Below are 13,151 nucleotides of genomic sequence, written 5' to 3' on the forward strand. Positions count from 1 at the left end.
AAAGTTGGCTTCTCCTTTCTCTTCCCCCTGAGTGCGGTCTCCAGGAGTCCTTCCCACTGTCCGCTACAGGACACCTGCTGAGGCTCTGGGCCTTTCGTTCCCGGCGCCTGCGCCACCCAGCAGCCCTCCCCTTCTCCCTGAGCTGGGCCTGGGGGATGGGCCCTCCTACATATTCGAGGCGGGTCCAGATGTCACCCTCAGAGCCTCTTTTTGTCGCTAGGGTTGGATCCCTGTGCAGGGTTGGGCAAAGCTGTCCAGCACCTCATCTGCCGAGAGAACGGCATAGGCATCCGCTGACCCAAGAAGGGACCAGCAGAGCGCCCGGCCCTTCCTTTCTCGCCCTGTCCCGGACCATGGTTCCCCGCTCCGGCCTCCCAGTCTCTTCTGCCCTGTGCAGACCGCGAGCCCGGGCGGCGCCCGAGGGCAAAGCTCAGGGCTGCGCGGTGCCAGGAACCGTGCTCCTGCTACTCGCCTACTTGGCTTACCTGGCCCTGGGCACCGGCGTGTTCTGGATGCTGGAGAGCCCCGCGGCGCGGGACTCCAGCACCAAATTCCAGCGCGACAAGTGGGAGCTGCTGCGGAACTTCACGTGTCTGGACGGCCCAGCGCTGGACTCGCTGATCCGGGTCAGGGACGAGCGCGGCCGGCCTGGGCGCGGCGGGGAGGTGCGGGGCAGGGAAGGGCGGGGTGGCGGGCGGAGGGCGACAAGAAAACACCCGGAGCACTTCTCCAAAAGGGTGGTGGAGATGGACGGACGCGGGGACAACGGGGGCCGCGTGCGGGGGTCGGGGTCGAGGGGATTGGGCTGGACAGCCAGGGCAAGTCCCCCGCTCCAGCGGAAGGAACGCACGGCGCTGGGAGCCCGCGGGGCGAGAGGGTATGGCCCGCTCTATAGAGTTTCTTGTTGCAAACACCGACTCTGGGGATGAGGTCGACAGGGGGCGCGCTTACTCGGGTGAGGAGCTGCCAGGGGCGCCCCCTGGAGTCAGAACAGAAGCAGGGCGCGCTGGGCCGGAGCGGGAGGTAGCGGGAGGGGTCGCACTGGGACCCGGGGGCGCTGTGTTGGGGTTGGACCACGGTCGAAGGATGAAGGGGCACACCTGGCCCCTTGCACAGAGAGACCCCTGTACAAATATGTGAATTGGGGGCGAGAGCAGCGTGGGGCTCCGGGTGGTGATCTTCAGGGTCTGGAGGGTGGAGGCTCAGGACACGCTTGTCACGGTGGTGGGTGGAATGGGGCCCAGGTGCGCATGCCGGGGTCCTGGGGCTCCCAGTGCACAGACTCGGGTCCGAGAAAAGGATGAGTGGGTGCAGGGGCGTTCTTAGCTGACCCAGCGTTACTCCAAGTTTTCGTCCACCGGCTGGGCACGCCTCCCCAGCCGCGGAGACCTGGAAAGGCAGAAAGAGGGCGGTGGGCAGGGAAGATGCAGACTTAGAGGATGAGGACCCAGCGAGGCCTGCGGAAGAGGGGAAGCAAGGGAGGGTTTGGGGGGCTGGGCATGGAGGGTGGATAGAGGTCTCCTTCTCCAACTCAGGGCAGACAACGCTGAACTGGGAGCTGATAGGGTTTTGGCGGATTCTTTAACATCCCAGGCCCTGGCTTGGTCCCAGAGCCCAGACAGCTACGCCCCTAGCCTGAAGTCTCCCCCTGGACGACAGGGCCTGCATCCTGAGCACCGGGTCTGGGGTGGAGTCCTCAGCCCTTGGACTGGGCCTCAGCAGAGCCCGGAGCTGAGCAGGGCAAGGGCCTCCCCTAAGGACCTAATGTGGCGCCTCCATTTCCCGCCCTCTGCCTCCTCCTGGAGGTGAAGGAGGTGAACTTCCCTGGGCCCAGGGAACACGATGATGGGGTGGTAACACTAAATGCTTCTGTGTAGCACTTACTGTGTGTCATTGTTTCATTATCACCTACTGTATCTCACAGATAGGCACCATTATTACCATCCCCATTTTAGAGATGAGGAAACAGAGGCTCAGAGAGGTTAAAAATATAAATACATGGCTACAGCCCTGGCTGGATTGCTTGGCGGATTAGAGCATCATCCTGAAGCACAGAGGTTGCCAGTTCGATCCCCAGTCAGGGCACATAGAGGAATAGATCAGTGTTCCTCTGTTTGTGTGTGTCTCATTCTAAATAAATAAATAAATAAATAAATAAATAAATAAATAAATAATTTAATTAAAATACATGGCTACACAGCCAGGAAGCTGGCTGTGAACCACCATGCTACTGCCCCACTGTGCGCCTGTGGATGTGGGCGTTTCCGGAGGGTTCCTCTCTGCACACTTCCCCCTCCCACTTCCTCCTGCTCCACCCTCTCCACGCCTTCACTCAACCTTCCTCTGGCTTCATCTCTGGGAACGAGGATACAGTGTCTCCCACACAGACCTCCCCTCTGGGTGCAGACATGTGCATGCAAAGTCCTAGCAGCCCTGAAGTTACTCCACGGCCAAGAGCAGGCAGCTCTCCTCCTCCACTGGCCTCACATCCACACATGCGCACAGCGGTCCTGGATGCTTCCCTCGCTTCCCACACCAAACAGGGCCAGAGGCCTGGGTTTCTGATGTCCCCTGTCTGTTCCCCCTGGACCACTCTGTGCCAGGATGCAGGCCAAGCCCTCTCCATCACTCACCCCTGACAGAGTCCTTTCTCTTCCAGTCTGCCAACACCCACATGCCAGCTGCCAGAGAGCACACAGCCTGATCTTGCTTCTCCTTTGCTCAGCGGCCCTGGGAGAGGCCTGTCCCTCTATCCCTGGATTGGCAGAGCCAAGCATGGCCTGGCTCCCAACCACCTGTCAGTCTTCCTGCTTGAGATCCCATCTACCTAAATGTCCTTCCTATCTGGCCCTCAAGGAAGGTCCAACTAGGACATCACCCGCTCCGCGAAGCCTCTGCCCCTAACCCCCATCAGAATGAACGCCTCTCCTCTCTGTATTCCTCCAGCATGATACTAGTAACAGTAATGGTGACAGCCACCTCTAACATGCACCGTGTCCAGGTACTGTTCCACGTCTCTCCACCTGCTGCCTCATTTAACCCTCACAACCACGCTACGACAGGTGCTGTTAGCGTTCCCATTTTGCAGATAGGGAAACTGAGGCACGGAGCAGCTGAGTGGCTTGTCCGGAATCACGCAGCTGCACTGACTGCTCCACGCTAGGGTTAAGTTTGTCTCTGTTCCACTGAGGACTGAGGTCGTGTCTCTTCCTTCTTCATGTCCCCTAAAACACCATGTGTCGTGGCCGGCCAGTGGTGGTTGCAAGAATGAGAGTGAGAGAGATGAAAATGAATGGTGTTCTCCCAGACAGTGAGATATCCTGGGGGGGGAGAGAAAGGAGGGAGCTGTCCCCACGGGCCCTGTCCCTGGGGAACCTGTGGCTGGAGGGGAAGAGCTTCCTAGCCGGGGACAGTCTGCGCTGAAAGTGGTGATGAGGATTGGCCATGAGAGTGTACGTGTGCCTCTGTGTGCATGTGTGTGTGTGTGTGTGTGTGTGTGTGTGTGCGCACATGGGTGTGAGTGTGAGTTTGGGTACGGAGCCCAGTCACACCCCAGAGCCCGGTGGTCACTGCAGCCTCTCCCCCAGGGCATCGTCCAAGCGTACCAAAGTGGGGACATCGTCCTGGGGAACACCACCAGCATGGGCCGCTGGGAGATCATTGGCTCCTTCTTCTTTTCCGTGTCCACCATCACCACCATCGGTAAGAGTGGACGTGGACGGGGCTGGGGCTGGGGAGGGTGGCCTCTCCCTGAGAGACAGCGGACCAGCGCCTCTTCGAGGGGTTACGGGGGCCTCGGGACTCCGAGGGTGGCAGTCCCTGTGCTGTGGGCTCTGTCTGGGCACAGAAGCCGGGCTTCCCGCAGATGGGCTGTGTGAGGCGCGGCACCTCACCATGGTGCCCGGTGCAGCTCGAGTCTGGGAAGCACTGCTCTGGGCCACACAGCCTCTCGGGAAGCAGAGGGTCTGCCCTGAGCAGGGGGAAGAGCTCTGGGCGCTGCACCTGCCCGGGCCCCTCGGCCAAGCCCACCCACCACTGAGACCACGGGTAGTCGGGGAGGGGCAGGACGAGGACGTTGGTGGGAAGGTGAGCACGAGGGGACAGAAATTCCCAAACAGCTTTTGGGAAGAGGTGGCATTCCTGCAGGTGGCTCCTCGGCTCACAAAGGCAGCCTCTCACCCCGTCGTCACTGTCCGCTCCATGTCCCCTTCCTCCCTCACACACGGGACACCTGAGCCGGATCTCCCCTTCCTCCCGTTTCTCTGGCCCTGCCCTCAGGAGAGCAGAGGAGGAACTTGTCCTAGGAGGATACCTTGGGGCTCTTGTAAGGGGAAGGTGGAGAGCACCTAGACCAACCCCCATCCCGAACCCCTCCCCACCCTACCCCCACCCCCTCTTGACCCAAATAGCCACATCTCCCCGCCCTGGAGCCGGGCCCAGCCCCTGCATGACAGCAGGATCACCACCAGATGGCAGGCTAACACCACTGGTGGCTCCCGCCACCTCCACGAGCTCTGGCCAGCCAGGATCCTCTCCCCAGAAAGCAGTATCCCAGCCTCCGCCGTCCCAGACAGGAGCGGGTGGAGGCACCCAGAGAATGCTCCATCTCGTTTGAAATCGGCCAGTACTTCCTGGAAGCAGGTCCCAGGGCGACACGGGAGCTCGGACAGTCCTTCACCCTGAGTCAGGCATTCCTGGGAGGCCCTTCAGACGCCACAGACCCTGTGTCCTGCAAGGAACCGGCCAGGACGATGTTTATTCATCTCTGTACCCCTGGGATCTAGCACAAGGCCCAGCACTCAGCGAGCACGCAACCCACCTGACACACTAATGAATTCCAAGAGCACCCTTCCCAGTAGCGTCTATGTGAGTGCACGGCAACGGGGTGTTGATGCACCGTCCCAATTGTAGGGGTCCTGGGTCTTCGAACCCACACCTCCTTTACCCTCCATCCCACGGCTGTGTGACTTTGGCCCCTGAAACCAGAGTTTTGCCGTCTGTCTGCTCCCAGCTCCGTGCTGCTGAGCCTGGTCTGCTTCCCTGTCCCCTCCTCCCGCCCGGTGCTGCTGTCGGAGCCAGCTGGGAGGGAGAGGCAGGCAGAGGAAGGGGGACCCCGCCCCACCCCACATATACGGTGCACTTTAACATTTGAGATTTTGTCCATACGGCCCAATATCCCAAGACAGGGCTTGTTATTTTTACGTCACGGGTGAGGAAACCGAGGCACGGAGAAGCTGCACACCTCCTCCCCACGGCCACGCAGCTAGTAAGCAGCAGAGCTGAAATTTGAAGCCCAGCTGAGGGACTGCACTGCTCTTTCCAGTACCCTGGGACCAGCACCCTGTATGGGCTGTACATTCTAAGCCTTAGAACGAAGCAGGGTCCGGCAGGCATCTGACCCTCTGGGCCAGCAAGACAGGCCAGGGCCCTGAAATCGTCCATCACCTGGGAAGTCCATCCCCAGCTTGTTCCCTGGTTCACTCATCTCTCCATCCGTTCATTTAACACAAAGACTGAGTGCTAGCGTGGGCCAGATAGTCCTAGGTGTGGGGGAGGCAATCATGATCAAAGCTGGCAAGGCCCTTGCCCTTGGGGACTGTCATTCTACTGTGTCAGAACACAAAACAAGCTAACAGATACATAGACAATATTTAGTCATAAGAGGTGCATGGAGAAAAATAAAGCCAGGTAAGGGAGTTCAGTAGTGAAGAGGGGTGGAGGTCACTGTAGATGGGATGGCCACTGAAGCCCTCACTGAAGGTAATACTGAAGCAGAAACAGAAACAAAATAAGGGAACAAACCATGCAGATAACTGGGGAATCTTCCACCAGCATATACAAAGGCCCTGAGGTAGAGTGTGGCTGTTGTATTTAGAAGACTAGGCGGCTGGAGAGTTGAAACTAAAAGGTGACTTTGGAGAAGATACAAGTGAGCCTAACCACAGAGGACCTTGTAGGGCCCTTACAAAGGGCTGGACTAGGTCCTGGCTGGTTGGCTCAGCAGTAGAGTGTCGGCCTTGCGTGCAGGAGTCCTGGGTTCGATTCCCGGCCAGGGCACACAGGAGAAGCGCCCATCTGCTTCTCCACCCCTCCCCCTCTCCTTCCCCTCTGTCTCTCTCTTCCCCTCCCGCAGCCCAGGCTCCATTGGAGCAAAGATGGCCCCGGGCACTGGGGATGGCTCTGTGACCTCTGCCTCAGGTGCTAGAATGGCTCTGGATGCAACAGAGCGATGCCCCAGATGGGCAGAGCATCGCCCCCTGGTGGACATGCCGGGTGGATCCCGGTCGGGCGCATGCGGGAGTCTGTCTGACTGCCTCCCCGTTTCCAGCTTCGGAAAAATGAAAAAAAAAAAAAATTAAACAAAGGGCTGGACTAGAAAAGTGAAGGAGGTGAGCTCATGCACACCACTGAGCCTCTTGGAGCTTCATTTTCTCAGTCTGTACAACACGGCACATGAGCCCCATTTGGAAGGAGGGAAAGGATGTGTAGCCCTCTGCACAGAGCCTGCACAGGACAGCAATGCCTCCTTTCACACCAGCAGCCGCGTCTGAAGTGGGTTAGCAATGGAGACCCCCCAGGGATGGAAAGGTCCCCTGAAGTGCCCTTGTCTCCCTTCAGGCTATGGCAACCTGAGCCCCCACACGATGGCCGCCCGCCTCTTCTGCATCTTCTTTGCTCTGGTGGGGATCCCACTCAACCTCGTTGTGCTCAACCACCTGGGGCGCCTCATGCAGCAGGGTGTGCACCGCTGTGCCCGCAGGCTGGGGGGCGTCGGGCAGGTGAGGGCCACAGCGCGAGCGGGGGGAGGGGAATGAGGGGGCGTGCTGACAACGGTGGCCGCTGGTGGCGAGGGTAGTCTCTGCCCCCAGGGAGAGTCTCTGGTGGAAAAGGGCAGTTGGGGTGGGAATGGGGGCTCCGTGGAGCAGGGGTGACAGTAGGAGCAGACTACTTCTGGAATCGGGGTTACTGGTGGGGATGTGGTAGGATTGGGGGTCACTGCCCAGCAAGGGGCTTTAGTAATAAAAGGGCATCAGTAGGGGAGACAGGGTGGCACCTGGTAGACGGGAAGGGCACAAGGCACCAAGGCCTTGGCTGGCGGCCTGGAGAACACGGCCAGGCGGCGAGGCCCCGAGGGCAGCCCCCTCACACTGCCTGCAGCTCGGGAGCCCCAGGCTGTCTGCCCCCGGCCCTGCGCTGGGCAGAGGCCACGTGGGGGCTGAGCGCCTGTGCACCCCCAGGACCCGGCCAGGGCCCGCTGGCTGGTGGGCTCCGGCGCCCTGCTGTCGGGCCTGCTGCTCTTCCTGCTGCTGCCCCCGCTGCTCTTCTCCCACATGGAGGGCTGGAGCTACGTGGAGGGCTTCTACTTCTCCTTCATCACGCTCAGCACCGTGGGCTTCGGCGACTACGTGATTGGTGAGCGCCCCCGCGAGGGCAGGCGGGAGGGCGGGGCTGCGGACTCGGGGGGCCTGGCCCGCCACCCTCTGCCCCCTCGCCCCGGCCCCCCGGCCGCGTCCGCTGGGCACCTGCTGCGTGCCAGGCCTGCTGGGGGCTTGAGACTCAAAGTCCAGAGGACGGGGTCCTTGGCAGGTTCAACCCACCTGTGTTGTGTGACAGAGCTAAGGTCACCTAGTCCTGCCAGAAAGCGACAACTGCGGTTGGAGCCCGTGTGTCTGTCTGCAAGGACAGACCCCCAACCCGGTCTGCCTTTGTCCCAGGGTCTCTCCTCCCCACGCCACCCCACCCCATGAAGCACCGAGCTCCCCACTGCCCCCGGGCTGGGCCCACGAGGACGGGGCTGGAGCGTCCAGGGGAGTCCGGAAACCCCAGCCTCCCCCGATCCCCCGACGCTCACTGGGAAACAGTTGGCAGCCGTACCCCGAGTGCCAGCAAGAATGGGCTCTGTGGTCCCAAGGGCCCAAGGTGGGATTTAGTGGGTGATTTCACCCAACGTGGGCAAGACTAGGGCCCAGGAAAGCCTTGCATCATAAAGCTGAGGAAGACGCCCAGCAGGTGGCAGTAGAGGACATTCTGTGGGGGTGGGGTGGGGGAGGGATGGCCGGACCCACCAGCTCAGCCTCAGCACCCTCTCCGCTCCCACACCTGAAGGTGCACCTTGTGGGCAGTGGCCACCGGCACCACCGGCACACTGGACTCCAGGGGCTCTCTGCACTCGCCCGGAGCCCTGGCCCTAAACCGGGCAGGAAGCCCTGCCCTTCTTCACTCTTGTGGAGATAGAACCCAGCCTGGAATGTTGAAATGAGGTTTTACCGATGTAACAAAAGTGCTAGCTCATCAGGCAGCCCAGAGTTGTGAGTCTCACCCATTTTACTAAGGAGGCAGCTGAAGCCCAGAGACGCCAAGCCATTTGCCCGAGATTGCCCAGCTATTGAGATAGCAGTTCTGATCTGTTTGATTCCAAAACTCATACTCTTTCCCGACCGACCACCATCCACACCCCCTCTCGGGGCCTCAGTGCTCCTGTCTGTGACACGAGGGGCCGAGGGGCTGGGGCTAGGTGGTGGCTCAGAACCCCCCTCAGTGCCGTCTAGCCCGTGTGCAAGTCCCCCCCCCCCCACTCCCAGGGCTCCACCTGCCCCTCCCAGCTCACAGAAGGATTCTTGGGTCTGTCCTGTCCTTTCCGTTCCTGCTGCCGTGTCCCTAGTCCATTTGCATTTCTCCTATTGTGCAAGTTGAGCGCTGCCCAACCCCAAGGTGCTGCGTTCACACAGAGCACGGTGCTGCGTTCACGCAGAGGATGGCTCTTAGGACCTCTAAAAATAACAAGCGCTATCGTGTCCCCTGCCCAGCTCCTCCAAACACCTTTCATTGTTTCCACAGTCTTAGGATGGAGTACAGAACCCGTGACCAGGCCTGCGGGACCCTCTATGTGCCTGGGGGCCCTGTCTCCCCCCCCCCCAGGCAGAGCCCTGTCCCTCTGTGCTGCATGCGGGACCCCCTGGAATACTTCTCTGACCAGCCAGCAGCAGCGGCAGCCCCAGGCTGGGCTGCAGCACCCCTTCCCACCCCTTCCCAGGGCTCAGAGGAGGAAACTCAGGCTGTATCCCCAGTGACAGTCCCCAACCCAGGAGGCTTGTTTCTCTGAGAGCCCAGTGCAAGGAGAGCACAGAAAGTGGGAACAGGACCCCCGACTGGGTCTCTGGGTGCCACTGATCACCAAGGCTCCCAAAGTTTGGTCTTGGTGGGCAGAGCCAGCAGGGAAATGCCACATCTATCTCCAGACAGTGGGTGTCCCTCGGCCCTGTGTCTGCAGCCACGGGGGCACTGTCTCCACGGCCACGGGGCACTGTCTCCACAGCCACCGGGGGCACAGTCTCCACAGCCACCGGGGCACTGTCTCCACGGCCACGGGGCACTGTCTCCACAGCCACCGGGGGCACAGTCTCCACAGCCACCGGGCACGGTCTCCACAGCCACCGGGCACGGTCTCCACAGCCACCGGGGGCACAGTCTCCACGGCCACCGGGCACAGTCTCCACGGCCACGGGGCACAGTCTCCACGGCCACCGGGGGCACAGTCTCCACGGCCACCGGGCACAGTCTCCACGGCCACGGGGCACGGTCTCCACAGCCACCGGGGCACGGTCTCCACAGCCACCGGGGGCACTGTCTCCACAGCCACCGGGGGCACTGTCTCCACGGCCACCGGGGCACAGTCTCCACAGCCACCGGGGGCACTGTCTCCACAGCCACCAGGGCACGGTCTCCACGGCCACGGGGCACAGTCTCCACGGCCACGGGGCACAGTCTCCACAGCCACCAGGGGGCACTGTCTCCACAGCCACCAGGGCACGGTCTCCACGGCCACGGGGCACAGTCTCCACGGCCACGGGGCACAGTCTCCACAGCCACCGGGGCACAGTCTCCACAGCCACCGGGGGCACTGTCTCCACAGCCACCGGGGGCACAGTCTCCACGGCCACGGGGCACAGTCTCCACAGCCACCGGGGGCACTGTCTCCACGGCCACGGGGCACTGTCTCCACAGCCACCGGGGGCACTGTCTCCACGGCCACCGGGGGCACTGTCTCCACAGCCACCGGGCACAGTCTCCACAGCCACCGGGGCACGGTCTCCACGGCCACCGGGGCACAGTCTCCACAGCCACCGGGGCACGGTCTCCACGGCCACCGGGGCACGGTCTCCACGGCCGGCTGCTCCTCTCCGCCCACGGGCTGCAGCAGGAGCAGTCCCCCGGTCCCAGCGCCTGCTTCTCCCTGGACCCGTAGCCCCCACAATTGCATTTGCAACCCCGTCGAGCGCCTTGCCAGCTGCCGGGTCTCCTGCCACTTATGATTTCGGCTTTAAAAAAAAATGAAATAAACGTGGAGAGGCACACCTCCTCCTCCCCTCCGTTGCCAGGAGCAAGTGGAGCCGGCGGTGGCAGCGGCCCAGAGCAGCTCACTGCTGATCTCATTTGGGACCGCCAGCAGAATCGGGGCTCCATAACCCAATCAGTTTAATCCAATCGTGGTTCCTGCCTGGGGGAGGAGCTGGGGGGGAACGTGGGTCCTGGGCTGCTGGCTCCTCCTGAGCTGGGGCCCCAGCGAGGGGCTTGGCCGGGTGGGCGGATGGGACAAGGACGTTGTCTTGGGGCCAGCAGGCTGCCACAGGGAGCTAAGACAGGAAAGGATGTCCAGGAAATAGGAAGGAAGATCTTCCTTTGAACGGTCCCAGTCCAATGAGGGAGGCTAGACCGTCCCGCGGAAACAGAGAGAGGGGGCACTAAGTCATGGAGCAGGCCCTTGATGTGACTTATCTATGCTTCACAGCAACCCCCATGCATCCCCTGCCTCAGCTGTCACTTATGCTGTCCTGATGGGTGTTGGGGACACCAGGGTGGGGACCCAATGGTGAGTGAAACGCTCACCCAACTGGAGTGAACAATATACTACACGATGTTCCAGGCACCATTCTGAGCACTTCAGATGCATGAACCCATTGGATACTCACAACAGTCTTAGAAGGCAGACACCCTCAAGGCCTCTGTTTTACAGATGAGGAAGCAGAGACCCAGAGATGATAAGTAACTTACCCAGCAAAAGCACATGCACCGAGAGGTTTTAACTGGGGTGGGTGGGCAGTCTAGCCTCCGGAAAGTAACATCTGAACTGATCCCTGAAGGGTGAGGAATTGGAAATGAGGACTACTCTGAGCTTAGCAGACAGCCAGTGCAAAGGCCCTGGGGCAGGAAAGATGACAGATGAAGAAATGGGAAAAAGACCAGAGTGAGCACAACACTCAAAAAGAAGTGTGCAAATCGAGGCTGGAGAGGTGAATAGGGGCCTTGGGATAAGAATAAGACTTCATCCTAAAAGCCAAAGGGGAGGAATTATTTTCCCCATTTCACAGGTGAGGGACAGTCAGACAAATGAAGGTCACATAGCTCGTAAGAACTGAGGCAGGATACACACTCCAGTGGTTCCGTCTGTTCTTCCTGAAGCGCCTGGCGAGCTGCCTCCCTCCAGAGATGAGTAAACCGCACAGAGAGACAGGCAAACGGCAGGTTGGGCATCCGCATCTCCTGGAGGGTCTGTGATGATACGGATCGCCAGGCCCATCCCGGGGTTTCTGATCAGCATGTTCGGAGCGGGACCCAATCATCTGCCCTTCCAATAAACTCTCAGGCGGTACTGATGCCGCTGGTCCAGTGGCCCTGCTTTCAGAACCGCTGGAACAGAACCCAGAGTACCTTAGACAAAGAGGAAATGTAGTTTCCAAACCCAAGGTGCCAATCCAGGGAGGCTTCCTGGATGGAGAGGTGACCACAAGGCCGGCAATCTCAGACCCGTTTGGACGTCCCATATTCTGTTCATACGTATCAAGCCATGTCTGTCCATTCCCATGTGGGGAACATGGCCCTGACTTTTCCAGGACCCCACCCTCTGACCTTTCTTGTCCCCTAGGGATGGACCCCTCCCGGAGGTACCCCCTGTGGTACAAGAACACAGTGTCTCTGTGGATCCTGTTTGGGATGGCGTGGTTGGCCTTGATCATCAAACTGATCTTCTCCCTGATGGAGACCCCAGGGCGATCGTATTCCTGCTACCACCACAGCTCCAGGAGGGACTTCAAGCCCCGACGCTGAAGGCAGAGCCCAGAAGGAGAGGCAGAGCCCCACTCCCCACAGCTGTGCTGCTATCTGGGGGAGCCTGTGGGAAGTGCACAGCACCCAGGACCCTCTAGGCAGGCCTCAAGCTGTGGGAAGGGCAGCTAGTCATACCCCAGTATTTATCTGTTCCATCTTCTTTCTCAGTAACAAGGGGCTTTATTTTAATCTTGGCACAAAACCACCCAGACGAAGGACTGCATTTTCGTTTGTTTGTTTTCTCTTGAGGCAAGGTGCAGCTGAATAATTAAATTCTGCCCAGTAAGATACATAAAGAAGAATCCTGTGTGACTTATGGATGTGACTTTCGCTGTGGGGGGCAGTGTGTGCTTTTCTTCCCTCCTTCCTCTTTTTTTTTTTTTTTTGCTGGCTGCAATGCTGATACGGTGGTAGGAGCTCTGGCAGCCACCTTGCACCATGAGGTTGAGGTCTGATATTGATGGCACAATAAAATAGGAAGAGTACAAGTTCCTGATGGTTATAGAGACACCACAAATAAACTTGGACTAAATACCACCGGACTTCATTTATGTGAGAGAGAAATAAATGTCAATATTATTTTAAATGCTACTATTTGTTTTGTTTTGTTTTTCTGGCACAACCAAAATTAAATCTAATGGACACACACATACCCAGAGACAGAGGCAGCATCTGAGACCGGAGCACACACAAAGGAACAACTTCCTCCCAGGTGAGTTTGCCCAGGACCGGTGGGAGGTATGGATTGAAGGCTGGAGTGTGGCCCTCCCACAGCTCCAGAGACCCTCCAGGTAAACTCACCAAAGATTTGTGAGGACTCTCACTGCTATTACAGCCAGCAGGCGGTTGGTCCCAGTTTGGCTGCTGAATCCACGCCCTATCATTCACTCACACCCCAGAAAAGCCAGGGGCAGACTAAAGGGTTCCCCCTGTCTCACCCCACCCCACTGTATCTATCTGAAGGCTCCACCCACAGTTTGCAAAGCCAGGTAGGTTTTGCGGAGATCACTTCTGTTTGCAGAACATCTCACCCTGGGCATTTCTAC

General features: G+C 59.6%; 1 protein-coding gene across 1 annotated transcript; it reads left to right on the forward strand.

Moving 5' to 3' along the window:
- The first annotated feature begins 191 nt into the window (after positions 1 to 191).
- On the forward strand, positions 192 to 12,564 carry KCNK17 (potassium two pore domain channel subfamily K member 17). The gene is made up of 5 exons (XM_066361426.1): positions 192 to 626; positions 3,588 to 3,702; positions 6,619 to 6,779; positions 7,239 to 7,413; positions 11,924 to 12,564. The coding sequence occupies exons 1-5, from the start codon at positions 354 to 356 to the stop codon at positions 12,103 to 12,105; spliced, it is 906 nt and encodes a 301-aa protein (XP_066217523.1). The 5' UTR covers positions 192 to 353; the 3' UTR covers positions 12,106 to 12,564.
- Positions 12,565 to 13,151: the final 587 nt, after the last annotated feature.

Source organism: Saccopteryx leptura, chromosome 1, assembly GCF_036850995.1.
Source record: "Saccopteryx leptura isolate mSacLep1 chromosome 1, mSacLep1_pri_phased_curated, whole genome shotgun sequence".
Taxonomy (NCBI): Eukaryota; Metazoa; Chordata; class Mammalia; order Chiroptera; family Emballonuridae; genus Saccopteryx; species Saccopteryx leptura.